Source organism: Colobus angolensis, unplaced genomic scaffold, assembly GCF_000951035.1.
Source record: "Colobus angolensis palliatus isolate OR3802 unplaced genomic scaffold, Cang.pa_1.0 Scaffold10, whole genome shotgun sequence".
In the NCBI taxonomy this organism is placed as follows: Eukaryota; Metazoa; Chordata; class Mammalia; order Primates; family Cercopithecidae; genus Colobus; species Colobus angolensis.
Window position 1 is genome coordinate 7,009,312 of NW_012110919.1, and position 15,589 is coordinate 7,024,900.

Consider the following 15,589-nt stretch of genomic DNA (forward strand, 5'->3'; position numbering starts at 1 on the left):
GAGGCAGGAGAATGGCGTAAACCCAGGAGGCGGAGCTTGCAGTGAGCTGAGATCCGGCCACTGCACTCCAGCCAGGGCGACAGAGCGAGACTCCGTCTCAAAAAAAAAAAAAGTATTAAATTAGCCGGGTGTGGTGGCATGTGCCTATAATCCCAGCTATTTGGGAGGCTGAACCAGGAGAATCGCTTGAACCAGGAGACGGAGGTTGCAGTGAGCCGAGGTTGCACCACTGCACTCCAGCCTGGGTGACAGAGCGAGACTCCATCTCAAAACAAACAAATAAAGTTGCGAAAATGTTTTGGAATTATATAGAGGTGGTGGTTGCAATAACATTGTGAATGTACTACATGCCACTCAATTGTATACTTTGAAATGGTTAATAAAGTATGTGAATTTCATAATTAAAAGTTTTGTAAAAAATGCATAGTGAAAAGTCTCATCATTGTCTGCCCTCAGTGTAGTTCCTACTACATCCATAGGTAACCCCTGTTCTTAGTATCTTCAGAGCCCTCCAGTATATCTATGCACATACACAGAAATGGATAGCTTATTATCCCCTGCCCTCTCTTTTTACACAGATGCAGCATATTTTGTAAGTTATTCTGTGCCTTGTCTTTCTCAGCAATTTATCGCGGAGATCTTTCTATGGCCTTGACACTCTTGAACACTGCAGGTCACTTTGTTCCTCAATGTGGTTTGTCTGATATTTCCTGATTACTAGATTCAGGTTATGTGGCTTTGGTAAGAATACCACAGAATGCATCTTCTCTTTGTATCTTATCATGTGGCACCTGATTTTGATTTTCCAATTGCTAATGATCGTTGTTTGATCACTGGATTGTAATAAGATAGTGTCTACCAGTTACTATAGTGAAGAAGACTGGAATTAGCTAATGTTCGAAGGAATCCTGGTTCCTTTAGTGGGGAGCGGTTTCTAGAAACTAAAACCTGAGCATTAAGTATGCTTATTGGTATAGGTTGATTTCTTTGATTAGTGCCCTTGTAACAAATTTCCCTTCCTGCCACTGTCCCCTCCCCTGCATTTCTTCTTCATTCCATTCAGGTTCTGACAAGGTGCTCCAGGTCACTCTGCATGGACATCCTCCTCGCTTCCTTTAGGCTCTGACACTACACAGCAGGCCACCCTCTTCCCTGCAGTGTGGACACCCTCTTTATCCCACTCAGGCTCCAACACTCCCTGTCAGGCCACCCTCTGGGGATGCTTCATTCTACTTGGGCTCCAATGGCTGGTGCTGGGCTGCCCCTCACCACGTGTGATCACCATCCTCACCTCCTCAGGCACCAACTTCCCATGTTTGCCCGCCCTCCTATGTAGATACCTTCCTCCTCCTACTCAGGCTCTGACACCCCACACTGGCTGCTCTCTTATGTGGATGCTCTCCTCACTCCATTTGGACCACTGTGACTACCCCATATCCCAGCACAGGTGCATACTTTGCTCACTCCATCTAAGGGTTTTAAAACCGTATCTTCAGGAAGGATAGAGGACAACCTTGTATTAACTCCTAACATCCACTACCACTCTGGGAGAAAGAAACAATTATCCCTATGTCATGGGAAAATAAGCTTAGTGAGGGTGGGTAACAAGTTCCCACTAGTAAGTACTGGGGGCAGGATTCAAACTCAAGATTCAAATGTGGCCTCTTGAACCAGCATTATCAACCATTATGTTGCCAATCATATAAAACAATCATATAATGTGCTACTAAATATACTGTTTTTATTATCTTCTGCTACCGTGTATACTGCCTTCTGTTTTTGAGACAGAGTCCCATTCTGTCACCCAGGGTGGAGTGCAGTGGTGCCATCTCAGCTCACTGCAACCTCTGCCTCCTGGGTTCAAGCGATCCTTGTGCCTCAGCCTTCTGAGTAGCTGGGATTACAGGCGTGCGCTACCATGCTTGGTTAATTTTTGTACTTTTAGTAGAGACGAGGTTTAGTAGAGATGGGTTTTCACCATGTTGGCCAGGCTGGTCTTGAACTCCTGGACTCAAGTGATCCACCCACCTCGGCCTCCCAAAGTGCTGGGATTACAGGCATGAACCACACTGCCCGGCCTATACTGCCTTTTTAATATAACTCAATATATATGAACAAATTGTATGCATCCACTTATTTTCTGTCTCACCTGTTTCCCAGGTCCTTGATTGCTAGTTCCCTCCAGCTCCCTCTGCATTTAATGACTAATAAATGTGGTTTCCAGTCTAGACTAATCTCTTATATCTTGAGTTACCAGGCGAAGTAATTTGCTGGTCCATAAAGGGATTGGTCTCCCCATAAATATATAAAGTGCTACTTTTACATTGGTTTTACATTACTTAAACCAAAGCTTTTGGATATAGATTTTGATTGATTATAAATGTAGAACAATCATTTATCAAACATCAACTACTGACCAGATAGTGTACTATTTTGCATATATTATCTCATTTAATGTTCTTCATTTAATGTTAACCCTGTGAGAGTCAGGAGAGAACCCCAACTTTAGGTAGCAAGGAGTAAACCTGCTATCTCTCCACAGGTGCTGAAAGGAGACAATGAGACTCAACGGATCAGAACAAGACAGTTTATTACACACAGCAAACAGCAGAAGCATTATCATAGCTGTGTCAGCCTCCCTTGCCCCCCAAGTCCCAAGAGGTGAAGTGACAGACCTAGACAGATAGATGTCAGGTGCAGAGTGGATTCCAGCACAGCTGAAGAATCAGGGCCAACGGCCCAGAATTTTTTGAGCAAGCAGCAGTTTAGCAAACAGTAAACAAGTAGTCCCATATTAGTAATTAGTGTTAGTTATTAGTAGGTCACATCGACCTACTCATGTGCTTATGTACCTTGCTACAGAAACTATTCAGTATCAGGAGATGGATAAATACCACAAATATTGTATCCTAATAGCAGCCTTATAAGATGGGTATTGAGCTGGGCATGGTGGTGTACACCTGTAATCCCAGCCACTTGGGAGACTGAGACAGGAGGATTGCTTGACCAGGAGTTTGAGACCAGCCTGGGCAACATAGTTAGAGCCCACCTGATTAAAAAAAAATCTTTTTAAGATGGGTACTATCATGATTATCCTCTTTATTGAGGAGGAGATTGAAGCAGAGATAACCTGCACATGGCAAACACAGGATTTGAACTCAGACAGTTGTGGCTCCTAACCACAATACCAAGTTTCCTTTGTTGGGGCTCAGAAAATGATACTCCAAAGCATGGTGCTTTGACATACCAATACTTTGTACTAAAGCAGCAGCCTCAGAACTAGGGTCTGTCTCTGACCTTCTCCCACCCCCCATCTCTTGCCCCTCCTCCTCTCTTGAAGCACAGGAAGAGACTTTTCTCTGAAGTTCCCTTATCTACTTAAAGATCCAATCCACTAAAGAGGAAAACAATCGTCTTCAATCTTTTTACTGAAATTTCATTAACCAAGGAAAATTAAACTCATATCACAGAGGAAAAGACTGAAAATCAAACACCGTACCTGCAGCCCAGATGAACTGTGTCCCAGACTATTGTCTGTTCTATGGACCCATTCATCTCGTAAAAATCACTACTCTTCTAAAATTGCTTACATCCTGCATTCCCTTCTCCCCTATGAATAAGGGTATATAAACTTCTAGACCTTATTGGGTCTAGTGCTACTAGAATTGGGCATTCACCTTCCTGTGATGCTCCCCTGCACATAAATCAATTACGCTGTGCTTTTTCTCCTTGTAATAGGTCTATTGTCTATTTATTTCTCAGACTCAAATATCAAACCTCAAGAGGTCAGAGGGGGGTTCTTATGTTCCTACACCTTTGAGGTATGATTGTTTCTCTACAATGGTACAATGGGCTTCGAACCACCAAAAAGATTTGAATTCTAATCTAGGTTCAGTGTTTGTATGATCCAAGGAAGCTCATATATTTTTTAATCTTAACTTCTTCGCTAGACAGAATACCATATCTCTCAGGTTTGACAAAAATATATACAAAAAGCTTCCACCAGACAGAAAGCACTCAAATCTTGGATTTTTCCTCCTTTAAACCTATTCCGACCATACCTGTAGCTGATTCTGGCCATAATAAAAAAATAAATAAATAAGATGTTGGAATTATGAGAATAAACAAAATAAAAAGAGCTCATCAATTTCAAAAGTAACTTCCTAAATGCTATCTGTCTTCATCCTGCATTAATATTTGTATTTCTATATATTTGTTTATTTGTACTCTACTTAACCACATTTTTGGGAGCAGTAGCGTGGTATAAAGGAAAAATCTTAGGCTTTGGAGCCATTTTACCTTCCACATGGCTTTTGACAAAAATACATAATCTCTCTGAAGCTGTCTCCTCATCTCTAAAATGGAGATTATAATAATATCTACCTTGAAGTACTGTGAGGATTTAAATTAGACAAATTACATAATAAAATATCCTGGCATAACATGAAAGGCATTCAATACATATTGGTCCCCTTCTTCTCAAAGAGGTTTTAAAGTTCCACAAGGGCAGACATTACACATTCATTTTACTCACCTCAGTAAATATTTCTAAATCATTTCATAAATTCCTTTTTAGATGATTGTATACCACTGGAATTTTTGGGTTATAGGATAAATAATGGTAGAACTCACCAAACTGTTCATCCTAATTAACAATTAGGGGTCATTTTCTTCATATGTGCTCAAAATGTATTCTATCTCATCTTTGAAAAATATAAAGCCTGTTATTTCCCCTATATTTGAACCAATTATTCTGATGAATATTCTGTGGAGCTATAAGCCAACATGGCAATATATATATTTGCTTTTAAAATAGTAATGCCTTTTAACCTAGGAATTATATTTTTAAGAATTTATGGTAAAGAATCAAAAATACACTCGAAGATTCATGTAAAAGTATGTTCAGTGCAGACTGTTTATAACAGGAGGAAAAATGAAAATAATAGAATAATATGTTATCACAGATGCGAAATACAAAGTATAATGAAGATATTAAGCCACACTTTAGAAGAGTATATTTAGTCATATGAGAAGTTGCTCAATATAAAGTAAAGAAAACAAGTTACAAAACTGTGTGTAGGCCGGGTGTGGTGGCTCACACCTGTAATCCTAGCACTTTGGTAGGCTGAGGTGGGTGGATTGCCTGAGCTCAGGAATTCAAGATCAGCCTGGGCAAAGTGGTAAGACCCTGTCCCTACTAAAAATTTTTTAAAAAATTAGCAAAACATTAGCTGGACGTGATGCTGCATGCCTGTAGTCCTAGCTACTTGGGAGGCTGAGACACGAGAATTGCTTGAATCTGGGAGGCAGAGGTTGCAGTGAGCTGAGGTCGCACCACTTAACTCCAGCCTGGGTGAAAGAGTGAGACTCTGTCTCCAAAACAACAACAACAACAACAACAAAACAAAAAACAACCAAAAAACTGTAGAGCTGTTGTAAAAAAAAAAAAAAGTGCGTATGTTACAATAAAAGTTAAGTTTTCTTTGATTGGTGGGATTACTAGTGATTTTAGGTTTATTGTTTAGAACTTCTATATTTTCCAAAATTTTGTATAATATTTATAATTAGAAAAATATCCATGACTTATGCCCACTTAATTTTAATAAGGTATTTAAGATTAAAATTTAGTATGGGCCAGGAATGGTGGTTCGCACCTGTAATGCCAGCACTTTTGGAGGCCAAGGTGGGTGCACAGCTGGAGCCCAGGAGTTTGAGACCAGCCTGGACAACAAAGCAAGACCCTATCTCTACAAAAAGAAATTTTAAAATTACCTGGGTGTGGTGGCACACGCCTATGGTCCCAGCTACTCGGGAGATTGAAGTGGGAGGACCTCTTGAGCCCAAGAGGTCAAGGCTTCAGTAAGCCAAGATCACACCTCTGCAGTCCAGCCTGGGTGACAGAATGAGACTGTCTCGGAAAAAAAAAAAAAAAAAATTAACATGAAGAGAAAAACCAAACTTAAATGCACAATCTTTACATAATGTGTTTATTGTAGTATCTTGCTTCACTTCACTGAGAAAACAGCTAAACAGTCAGGCTTCTCAAGTACATATTGAGTCTTTGAAAGGCAGCTTCATGAAGTAGAAAAAGCAGAGTTTTGAAACCCAGGTATGTGGTCCTGAGCAGGTTATGAGGCAGAAGAATAGCGGCTGGAGGCAGGGAACCTAAGGTCCATTCATGCTGACTGGGTATCAGAGGCTACTCCCATTTCAACCCCTCCTTTTTCTGCGGGGCAGTTGAAAAATGAAAGTACCTCTTATTGGTCCCCTCCCGCAACCAATGGGACCGGTTGTGGGCCAATGGGAAACCTCTAGAGGGCATTCAAACCCCACAAAATTCTGTGACCAATGCTCTTGAGCCGCTTGCACCAGGCGGTGCCCACCCTGTGGAGTGTACTTTCATTTAAAATAAATCTCTGCTTTCGCTGCCTTGCTTTGTTTGTGCGTTTTGTCCAATTCTTTGTTGAAAACGCCAAGAACTCGGATAGCTACCCTCAACTGGTAACAGTTACCTACTGGGCCTGCTTCCTCATCTCTAAAACCGGGCTGTCACCCCGAATCAGACGTTAAGGTAAGATTTCCACAATTGTTGAAAGAGCCTGACACATAGTAGGAACTCAAAGTCTGTACAAAGACTTAAAGTTCATGAAACAATAGACAAACTAAGGGAGAAATCCACTTAAGTTTAGGGTGAATAAATCTAGTAACTGTTTGGTAAAGACTACACTGACAATGACTGTCTTGTCAGTGTTCAACACTTACGTGAAACACTGAGCTTTTACAAGGCCAACTCCCGTTTTAGGTTAAATTCTCGCAACCACGCTGAGGATGGTTCCGTTTTTAAAGCCGCGTTCCTGCCGTGGAAACAGTGGCCCTGGGGGTTAAGACACTGCCCAACAGCGGCTGCGCCCGAGACGCAGGTTCCGAATGCAGGCCCTCTCCAAAGTCTTGCCCACTGCTCCACAGTGCCCCAACAACCAACATTTCATCCTCAACCTCAAATCCATCTCTTCAGGGCCGCAAAAAAGCGTTACTTCCCAAAGGGCGTGTTCTCCAAGAACTGCATTTAGCGTTTCAGATCAGAGTGAGCCGAACTCACTAGGATTACGACAAAAACCAGTGAGATTCAGGTAACACCGTTACGTCTAAAGTTTTAATCCGTGATAGCGGAAATATTGCTTACGCCCTTAGGTAATTTCAAATGCACGTAAGAAGGCCGTGCCAGTCTCTGCTGGCGATGCCAAAGAAAGATGCGGCCGGCGGGGTCGTGGGGGTTGGGGGGACATGACACCGTATCCCAGACACAACCTGACCTCGTTTGAAATAAATTCTGTATCTGACTCCCTTCGGTGCGTTTCGCCGCCCCTAGTCTGTCTGGCTACCCCCGCATTCCTTTAAAAGGGGTTGAAATGGGTGTTGCAGAAGAGAGAACACTCAGGTAGAAAGGGCCTGCGGCAGAGGCGCCCCCAAATCATGGAACCTGTTGGAAGAGTGAGGAAGGAACTCTGGGATCCCGAACATTCTCACGGGTGCAAAAGGACAAAGTAAAATCCCCATTAACCAAGTAAGTTGGGGAGAAGTCACATCCGTTACACAGCCTCTCCTAGACCGCCCCGCTAGGAAGGACAACACATTTACAAACACCGGCCTGCCTCCAGTCCTTGGCTGCCTCACCGCGCTCCTCAGAGACGGTTTCCCAATAACCGCGCGCAGCCGGCCAGGCGCAAACCCAAGCCGCTGCTGGTTGCCAGGAGATACTGGTCCGACCATCTCCTCCAATCAGCACGCATCTCTTTGCGTCCAATCACAGAGGCAGGAAGGGCCGTAGTGGGAGGTGAAAGGTCACACTCATGTTTGGCGGCCATTTTTCTTGAAACTCAGCGGCTCGGACCTGCGGTACCTGCTGTAGTCACGAGGGACAAGCGGCAGCCTGGTCGGCAGTGAGTAGCCTGCAATATTCGGCCGTGGTTACGATGGTAAGGAGAAAGAGAACGGCGGGAGAAGCGGGGAGAGAGAGAAGGAGGGAGACCACCTCGCGGGGCCTAATGGTTGCTTCGCGCGTTTCCCATTCATCCGCGTGAGGCGCCGCGCACCCGGTCGCCAGCTTCTTTCACTCTGCTTTTGGGATTTCTGAGGCGCGTGCTTCTCCCGATGCCTTTCTTTTCCTAGGAGTGCCCGTGGCTTCTCTTTGTTTGAATCCGGGCCTGGGATATTCTTATTTGTGGCTACAGGGTCGGGGTAAAACTCAAAGAGAATTTGCACTTCCCACTTAACCACACTTCAAAATTCACTTTCATTGCATGAAAGTAATAATACGGCCATGCTCTAGTTTAACTCGGTTGGGGAAGACAGACATTAGTCAAAAAATGACAAATAAGCAATTGCAAGTAGTAAGTGCTAAGAATGCAGACAGGAGGCTGTGAGGGTGCGCGTTAGACGTTTAGAGGCTGAGTCAGAGATGGCCTCCCTAGGAGGTGGAATTTAACCTGAAGCCTAAGTGTCTTGAAATACGACCCTTTAAAGAGCAGGAGGAGGAGTGTACCGAGCACAGGGAATAGGAGCATAAGACCTGCGGCCGGAAAGAAAGCTTGGTCAGTTGGAGAAATTGACAAAAAGGTACAGCCACTTGCAGGAAGAGTGGTTACGAGATGGTATCGGAGGAGCAGGCGATGGGCAGGACCTCTTAGGCTGTATTGGGAGGTTTTGATTGTACTCCAAATCAATTCAAAATGATTGAGTTGAAAGCCATTGAATCATTTTAAGCAGAAATATGACAGTTTGATGTGCACTTTAAAAAATGATGTTGCTGTGGTGGATAATAAATTGGAGAATGAAAACTGGAGACCCATTAGGTTATTGGAGTAATCGCCATATCAAGTCACTCCGAATATGCTTATGTTAGAGGGGGTTAGTAGCCAAGTTTCTTAGTTCTGTTCTTTCTTTGACTGATGAGTGAGCAGAAAAGGGCAAAAACCGAATTCACTGGAGATGTTAATGGTTTGCTGAACAAACTTTAAGTGATTGCTATGAGACAGTGCTATTGACAAAGTCAGATAGGACCTAGCCCTAGCTTCCACAGTTAAAGACTGTCAAGCGTGATCTGCCCTCTGCTTCCTTCTGTAGTCTTATATTTGGGACTTTAAGTGACAGTGCTGAATTGTATGTCCCCAAAATCACCTTGTGCATCACTGTTCCCTCCTTTTACGTAAGTAGCTAGCCTTGCCTGGAACAGGATTTTTTTCCCGCTCTGGAAATAAACTCTCATTCTTTAAAACTGAGGTATTACTTATTTCAGGCAACCTTTCCTTTTTTCCCTGGATTGCTTTGGTACCCTTGTGCCTAGCATATCTCCTCTTACTACATTGCAATATGCAGTATAATTATTTGTATGTGAGGAGCCCCCTTCTTGACAGGTACTCTGTTATTTATTTATGACAAAGTCTTGCTCTGTTCCCTAGTAGCTGGGACTACAGGTGTGCACCACCACATCTGACTATTTTTGGTAGAGAAGGTGATCTCACTATGTTGCCTGGGCTGGTCTTGAACTTCTGGCATCAAGTGATCCCCCTGCCTTGGCCTTCCAGAATGCTGGAATTACAGATATGAGCCACCCTTTCTGGCCCGCATTTTTTTTTACGTGCCTTTATCTTTGTTTCTTTAGAGCTCAGAACAGTGAGTGATGTATGTAGTCGGTGTTATCTTAAGTGAATAGTGAGTATTTTATTTTGATGGGTTAAAGGTGATACTGGCTAACTGGACATTTAAATTTCCCTGGTACTCTCCAGTAAATAAAAGTGAAAATTATGTACTAAAATAATGAGTCAAGAATTTTCTTCATTTGCATACCACAAAATACTGGTATTTAGTAGAAGAGAGTTGGTGGTGGGAGGAAAAATAATTAATTGGATCCTTTTTTGTTCTTTGTGCAGAGTTTACCCCTCAATCCCAAACCTTTCCTCAATGGACTAACAGGAAAGCCAGTGATGGTGAAACTTAAGTGGGGAATGGAGTACAAGGGCTATCTGGTGTCTGTAGATGGCTACATGAACATGCAGGTAAGCTGCATTTAGTTTGCTTCACCTTATTCCTTAAAGGTTTAGTCTGACTAATAAGAATACATACAATTAAATTGACAAATGTACGGCAAAATTGAAAAATAAAGTCAAAGCCAGGGAGGATACTATGATATACTAGGTACAAAATATGGACTTAAACCAGAATTCAGCCACAGATTTTATTCCTTGTAAAGTAAGAAGAGCTCAGACATTTAATTCATAATAATACCATAAGGGAAACACACTACTTTGCTGGAGAAAACAAAACATTTCTCATCATTTAGCCCTGAAAGAAAGTTTTCAAGTGGAATTCTTGAGTCTTTTAATGAATGCTAAAGACACAACACCAAAGTTATTGAGGAAATTCATTCCTTTAGGGGAAAGACCCATCTGCCGAAGGAATTGAACTGACTGTATGTCTGTCAAATGAGTTTCTGTAAATGATTTAGCCATGTGTTTTGGTGGGGTTTTTTGTAATTAATTTTCTTTTTATTGTGGTAAAATATACATTACAATTTTGCCACTCTAACCATTTTTAAGTGTATAATTCAGTGGCACTAAGTACCTTAACATTGTTCTTCAGCCATTACCATTATCCATTTCCAGAACTTTTTTATCATCCAAAAGTGACATTTTTTGCCCATTAAACAATAATTTTCCATTAAACAATAATTTTACAATTAAACTTTAAACAATAATTTTCCATTGCTTCCTTCACCTAGCTAACCCATGGTAACCACTATTCTACATGTCTATGAGTTCGACCATGCATAATACCTCATACAAATGGAATCGTGTATTTATCCTTTTGTGTCTGGCTTGTTTGACTTAGCGTAGTGTATTATTCAAGGTTCATCCATGTTGTAGCATGTGTCAGAATTTCCTTTTTATGACTGAATAATATTCCATTGTATGGATATACCACATTCTAATCTGTTTGCCTCTTGGTGGACACTGGGTTGCTTCCCTCTTTAGACTGTAGTAAGTAATGCTGCTGTGAACACAGGTATACAAATGTCTGTTCGAGTCCCTGCTTTCAGCTCTTTGGGGTATATACCCAGAAGTGGAATTACTGGATTACTGGTAATTCTAAGTTTAATTTTTAAGGAGACCAAGCGTGGTGGCTCATGCCTGTAATCCCAGCACTTTGGGAGGCTTAGGCAGCAGATTACTTGAGCCCAGGAGTTTGAGATTAGCCTGGGAAACATAGCAAAATTGCATATCTACAAAAAAAATACAAAAATTAGCTAGGCGTGGTGGTGTGGGCACCTGTATTCCCAGCTACTCAGGAAGCTGAGGTGGGAGGATCACCTGAGCCTGGGGAGGTTGAAGCTGCAGTGAGCCGTGATCACACCACTGCCCTCTAGCCTGGATGACAGAATAAGACCCTGTCTCAAAAAACAAAAAAAATTTTTTTTTCTTTTGAGTAACTGGCACACTATTTTCCACAGCAGCTACATGGTTTTCCATACCCACCAGCAATGCACAAGGGTTCCAGTTTCTCCACATCCTCACCAACACTTGTTATTTCCTATGGGTGTTTATAAAATAGTTATTCTAATGGGTGTGAAGTGGTATCTTATTGTGGTTTTGATTTGCATTTTCCTAATGGCTAATGATGTTGAGCACCTTTTCATGTGTTTATTGGCCATTTGTTTATCTTTGGAGAAATGCCTGTTAATGTCTTTTGCACATTTAAAAAATTAGTTTGGGGTTGTTGTTTTTTAATAGTAGTAGTTTCCCGCCAGGCTTTTAAAGGCTATCAAGACAGGTGGTCAATCCAATCATGAACCCAAGGATTCCATACTTGTAAGCAGAGTACTCAAAGGAGTACTTAAGTAGGCAGAGAGCTATGATTTTCCTTAACTTAGGCAATTACCACCTGAGCACATGACACTAAGGTCCCCAAAACATAGTTTGAGTTTGGAAGATTCCCTAAACAGGAATCATTTACCAAGACCTTAGAAAAATCTGGGAAGTATATGAATTGTGATAAAAATATTCTGGAATTAGTGGTGATAGTTGCACAGGTTTGCAAAGGTTTTTGAATATACTAAAAACCACTGAATTGTACACTTTAAAAGGGTGAATTGTATGCTATGGAAATTAACATCTCAATAATAAAAGAATGACTACTTAATCATTGTTTTAGAATTAATATAGCTTGCTAGTGACCCTGCCAGAGTTAAAAAATGTCTGAGTAACCAACCACTTTGAGTAGTAGTCAACCATATTGATACCAGTGTTTGAATTTGTTCACTCAGCAAATATTTATTGAGTCCCACTATGTGCTTGGCACTGTGACTATAGCATTGAACAAAACAAAATCCCTGCCCTCAAGAGTTTATGTTTTAGTGGTGGGAGGTGGTAATATAATGTGATAATAGGTGTGATAGATGCCATGCATGAAGAAAAAGGGAATAGAGAGACAGTATGTGCAATATTATATAGGATAGCCACTCTGAGGAAGCAAATTCTGGAAGATACCAGAATTAGTGTACAACTCAGGTGAGTGTCTGGGGAAAAGCATCCCAGTTTGAGGGAATAGCAAGTACAAAGGCCCTGTGGTGGAAGCATGCTTGGTATGTTCAAAGCACAGCAAAAAGGCCAGAGCAGATTGAGTTAAGGGACAAATGATAGAAAGTTAGGTTAGAATGGTGGCCATAGAGAGCCTGTTAAGTGATGGTGAAGACTGAATTTAATACATGATAGAAAGTATTTGGAGCATTATTGTGTAATTTAGAAACCAGTTAAATGTTGTAATTACCTTTTACAAAAAATTAGTTGCTCTTAATACATTATTTCTTATAGCTGTTACATACAAACTAATTGTCTCAACAACTTCGTATATTTCAGACAAAACTATCATCTGGATAATGAAGATTACTTTTTGTTTTCTATAAGAGAGGGAGTAACATCCAGTAGTAGTGTTCATTGACATGTTTTTCATGCCTTATGTCACATCCTATTTTAATCCTTATTGTTAAGCTGTATTTTTCTTTTCCTTTTCCACATGCCTAGTTGTGAAGGAAACCTCCCTCTCTCCCTTCACTCCTGTTAGTGGCGTCGCTGAGTCCCAGGTGGCATTGATTGTGCTTTTTCTTTGAATTACAAGTAAAGATCGTTACCTATATGTAGAAGCTAAACATTTTGATATAAAATTAGAAATAATAGAGTTCACCAAAATAACTGTAAAAGCCCCTGTTAACTATTTAACTTTCACTTAAGAACTTGTTTTTCCCTGTTTATTAGTACATAATTTAAAAAAAATTTCTTATTCAGGCCCAGATGTGGTAGCTCATGCCTGTAATCCCAGCACTTTGGGAGGCCAAGGCAGGAGGATCACTTGAAGGCAGAAATTCAAGACCAGCTTGGGCAGTATAGCAAGATCTCATCTCTACAAAAAAATAATTGTTTTGGAGTAGCCAGACTTTGTGGCACATGCTTTTAGTCCTAGCTACTCACGAGATTGAGCTCAGCTATGATTGTGCCACTGCATTCCAGCCTGGGCAACAGAGGGAGACCCTGTTTCTTAAAAGACAGGAAAAGAAGAAAATTCTAACTCGGTTATCTGCTTTGGTTGCTGACTAATATAGAAGTATTTGGCATGCTAGCCATAGCTTTTGTATACCCATTTGGACACCTCAATATGATTTATGTTTTACTCTGAGAAAACTTAACGTCTGGTTCTTTAGAATGAATTTTCAGAAAACTTTTTAATCACAATTTATTCATAAATTAGAGACTGCCTTCTTCCACACACTGTTTTGATATCTAATGGAAAGAAATATTACATAACCTGGGAGATTCAGAAACTTACGTTGAAACAAACTTTATTATATATTTGTTCTACATCCATGAATATTAATTTTATTGAAGGTTTATATGAAACCAAAAGTACTACAGTAGTAATAGAAAGCTCATCCTCTGTTATCTAATTATAGATAAATTTGAGTTGTTGGTATAGGAAGGTCATAGTAAGTTCTCTCACCAGTATTAGCTGTATTGTAATATTTTCCTCCTGTGTGATTATACTAATATATTTCTTTTTATTGAAAGCTTGCAAATACAGAAGAATACATAGATGGAGCTTTGTCTGGACATCTGGGTGAAGTTTTAATAAGGTAACAAAGAGCAGTGGTATATGTAAGAAGTTACTGGTGAGCATTAGGAATACCTGTTCTAAATATATTAGTGCCTCAATTTTGGAAGTACTTTAAAAAAAAATCACTATTATAATACTTTACAGTTAGACTTCAAAAGTCTTTGAAATTGTTAAACTTGTCAAAGGTAAGTTTTCAAATGTTTTAGAACTGGCCAAAAGATTTTTCTAGTGTTGATGTTAAATTTTCTGGCTCTTAGCTATAACCTTTTACAGTGGCAACTTTTTGCAGTGGCCTTCATTGCAGGAACTTAGTTTTGAATTTTAGTTGGGTCTGGCTGTTTGTAAGGATTTTTGTTATATTGATTCTCTGTACTAGCTTCAAAGCTTCAAATTCTGGTAATTATTTCCTTTGGAAAATCATAAAGGTGTCATTTTAACAACCATATGGTGGAAAATAAGTGCACTGTGCTTTTCAACAAGTCTATGTAAAACTCTTTTTAAAAACAAATATATTAAAAAAAATTTTAAGACAATATTGTAAATATAGCATTCAGTATTTTCATAATAAAAATACAGTAATTCAGATCATACAAGTTTCTGGTTGGAACAACAAAATGGACTTTTTCTATTTACAGGTGTAATAATGTCCTTTATATCAGAGGTGTGGAAGAAGAGGAAGAAGATGGGGAAATGAGAGAATAGCATCTTTTGTTGGGATTTTTTTTTTTTATATATATATTTCTAGACAATAAAGATTTGTTTGTTTTTCAACTTGACTTGCGAACTATTTGTATTCAGATATTTACAAGCAAAGCTCAAATGTCGAACCAGTTGGGAAAGATTACTCACAGAACTAATGCTTTAAAAGCCACCAAATTTCATTTAAGTTGCTTTTCTTTTGTAAGCTCAATACTCTTTTTTTTTTCCCCCATAAAGGATAATTATTTATATGCTTTAGATATTTTTATGAAGGTGAATTTCAGCCTTTTCTTGTAAAATTATCTATTAGTTGAGACCTTTTAAATGCAACGTTTTCAAGTTATTTTTGAGCCACTTTTAACATGTATAAAATTAAACATTTTCTTGGTATTCATAATATTCTGTCTTATTTTACTTAGTCAATAAATTACATGTTAATTCTGTGTCAGTATAAGCTAAATGCACATATTGTAGCTAAAACTGAAACATCTTCTAAAAATTAAAATGATTGTACAGACAGATCACAACAGAAATTGGGAACTGACATTCAGGCTGAGGGCATATGTTATGTTCACTAAGGAGAAAAAAGTTCTTTGAACAAAACGTAATGTGGAATAAAAACCGGTCTCACAGTTATGTTCTGAGACCGTAACCTCGAGGTTAAGTTGTAAGCCTTTCAAAACCCTTCAGATATTTTAGAGTTGTACATTGTTAAAATGTATATTCCATA

General features: G+C 39.9%; 1 protein-coding gene across 1 annotated transcript; it reads left to right on the forward strand.

The window, feature by feature from the left end:
• Nucleotides 1-7,539: 7,539 nt before the first annotated feature.
• On the forward strand, nucleotides 7,540-14,936 carry SNRPF (small nuclear ribonucleoprotein polypeptide F). The gene is made up of 4 exons (XM_011934181.1): nucleotides 7,540-7,976; nucleotides 9,930-10,055; nucleotides 14,115-14,179; nucleotides 14,796-14,936. Exons 1-4 carry the CDS (start codon nucleotides 7,974-7,976, stop codon nucleotides 14,860-14,862), a joined length of 261 nt encoding a protein of 86 aa, XP_011789571.1. The 5' UTR covers nucleotides 7,540-7,973; the 3' UTR covers nucleotides 14,863-14,936.
• Nucleotides 14,937-15,589: the final 653 nt, after the last annotated feature.

What these genes read in the sequence shown, in the direction of transcription:
- SNRPF (XM_011934181.1), top strand. An exon ending in ATGGCTACATGAACATGCAG is followed by an intron (nt 10,056 to 14,114) that starts GTAAGCTGCATT and finishes TTTTATTGAAAG; the next exon opens with CTTGCAAATACAGAAGAATA. An exon ending in CTGGGTGAAGTTTTAATAAG is followed by an intron (nt 14,180 to 14,795) that starts GTAACAAAGAGC and finishes TTCTATTTACAG; the next exon opens with GTGTAATAATGTCCTTTATA.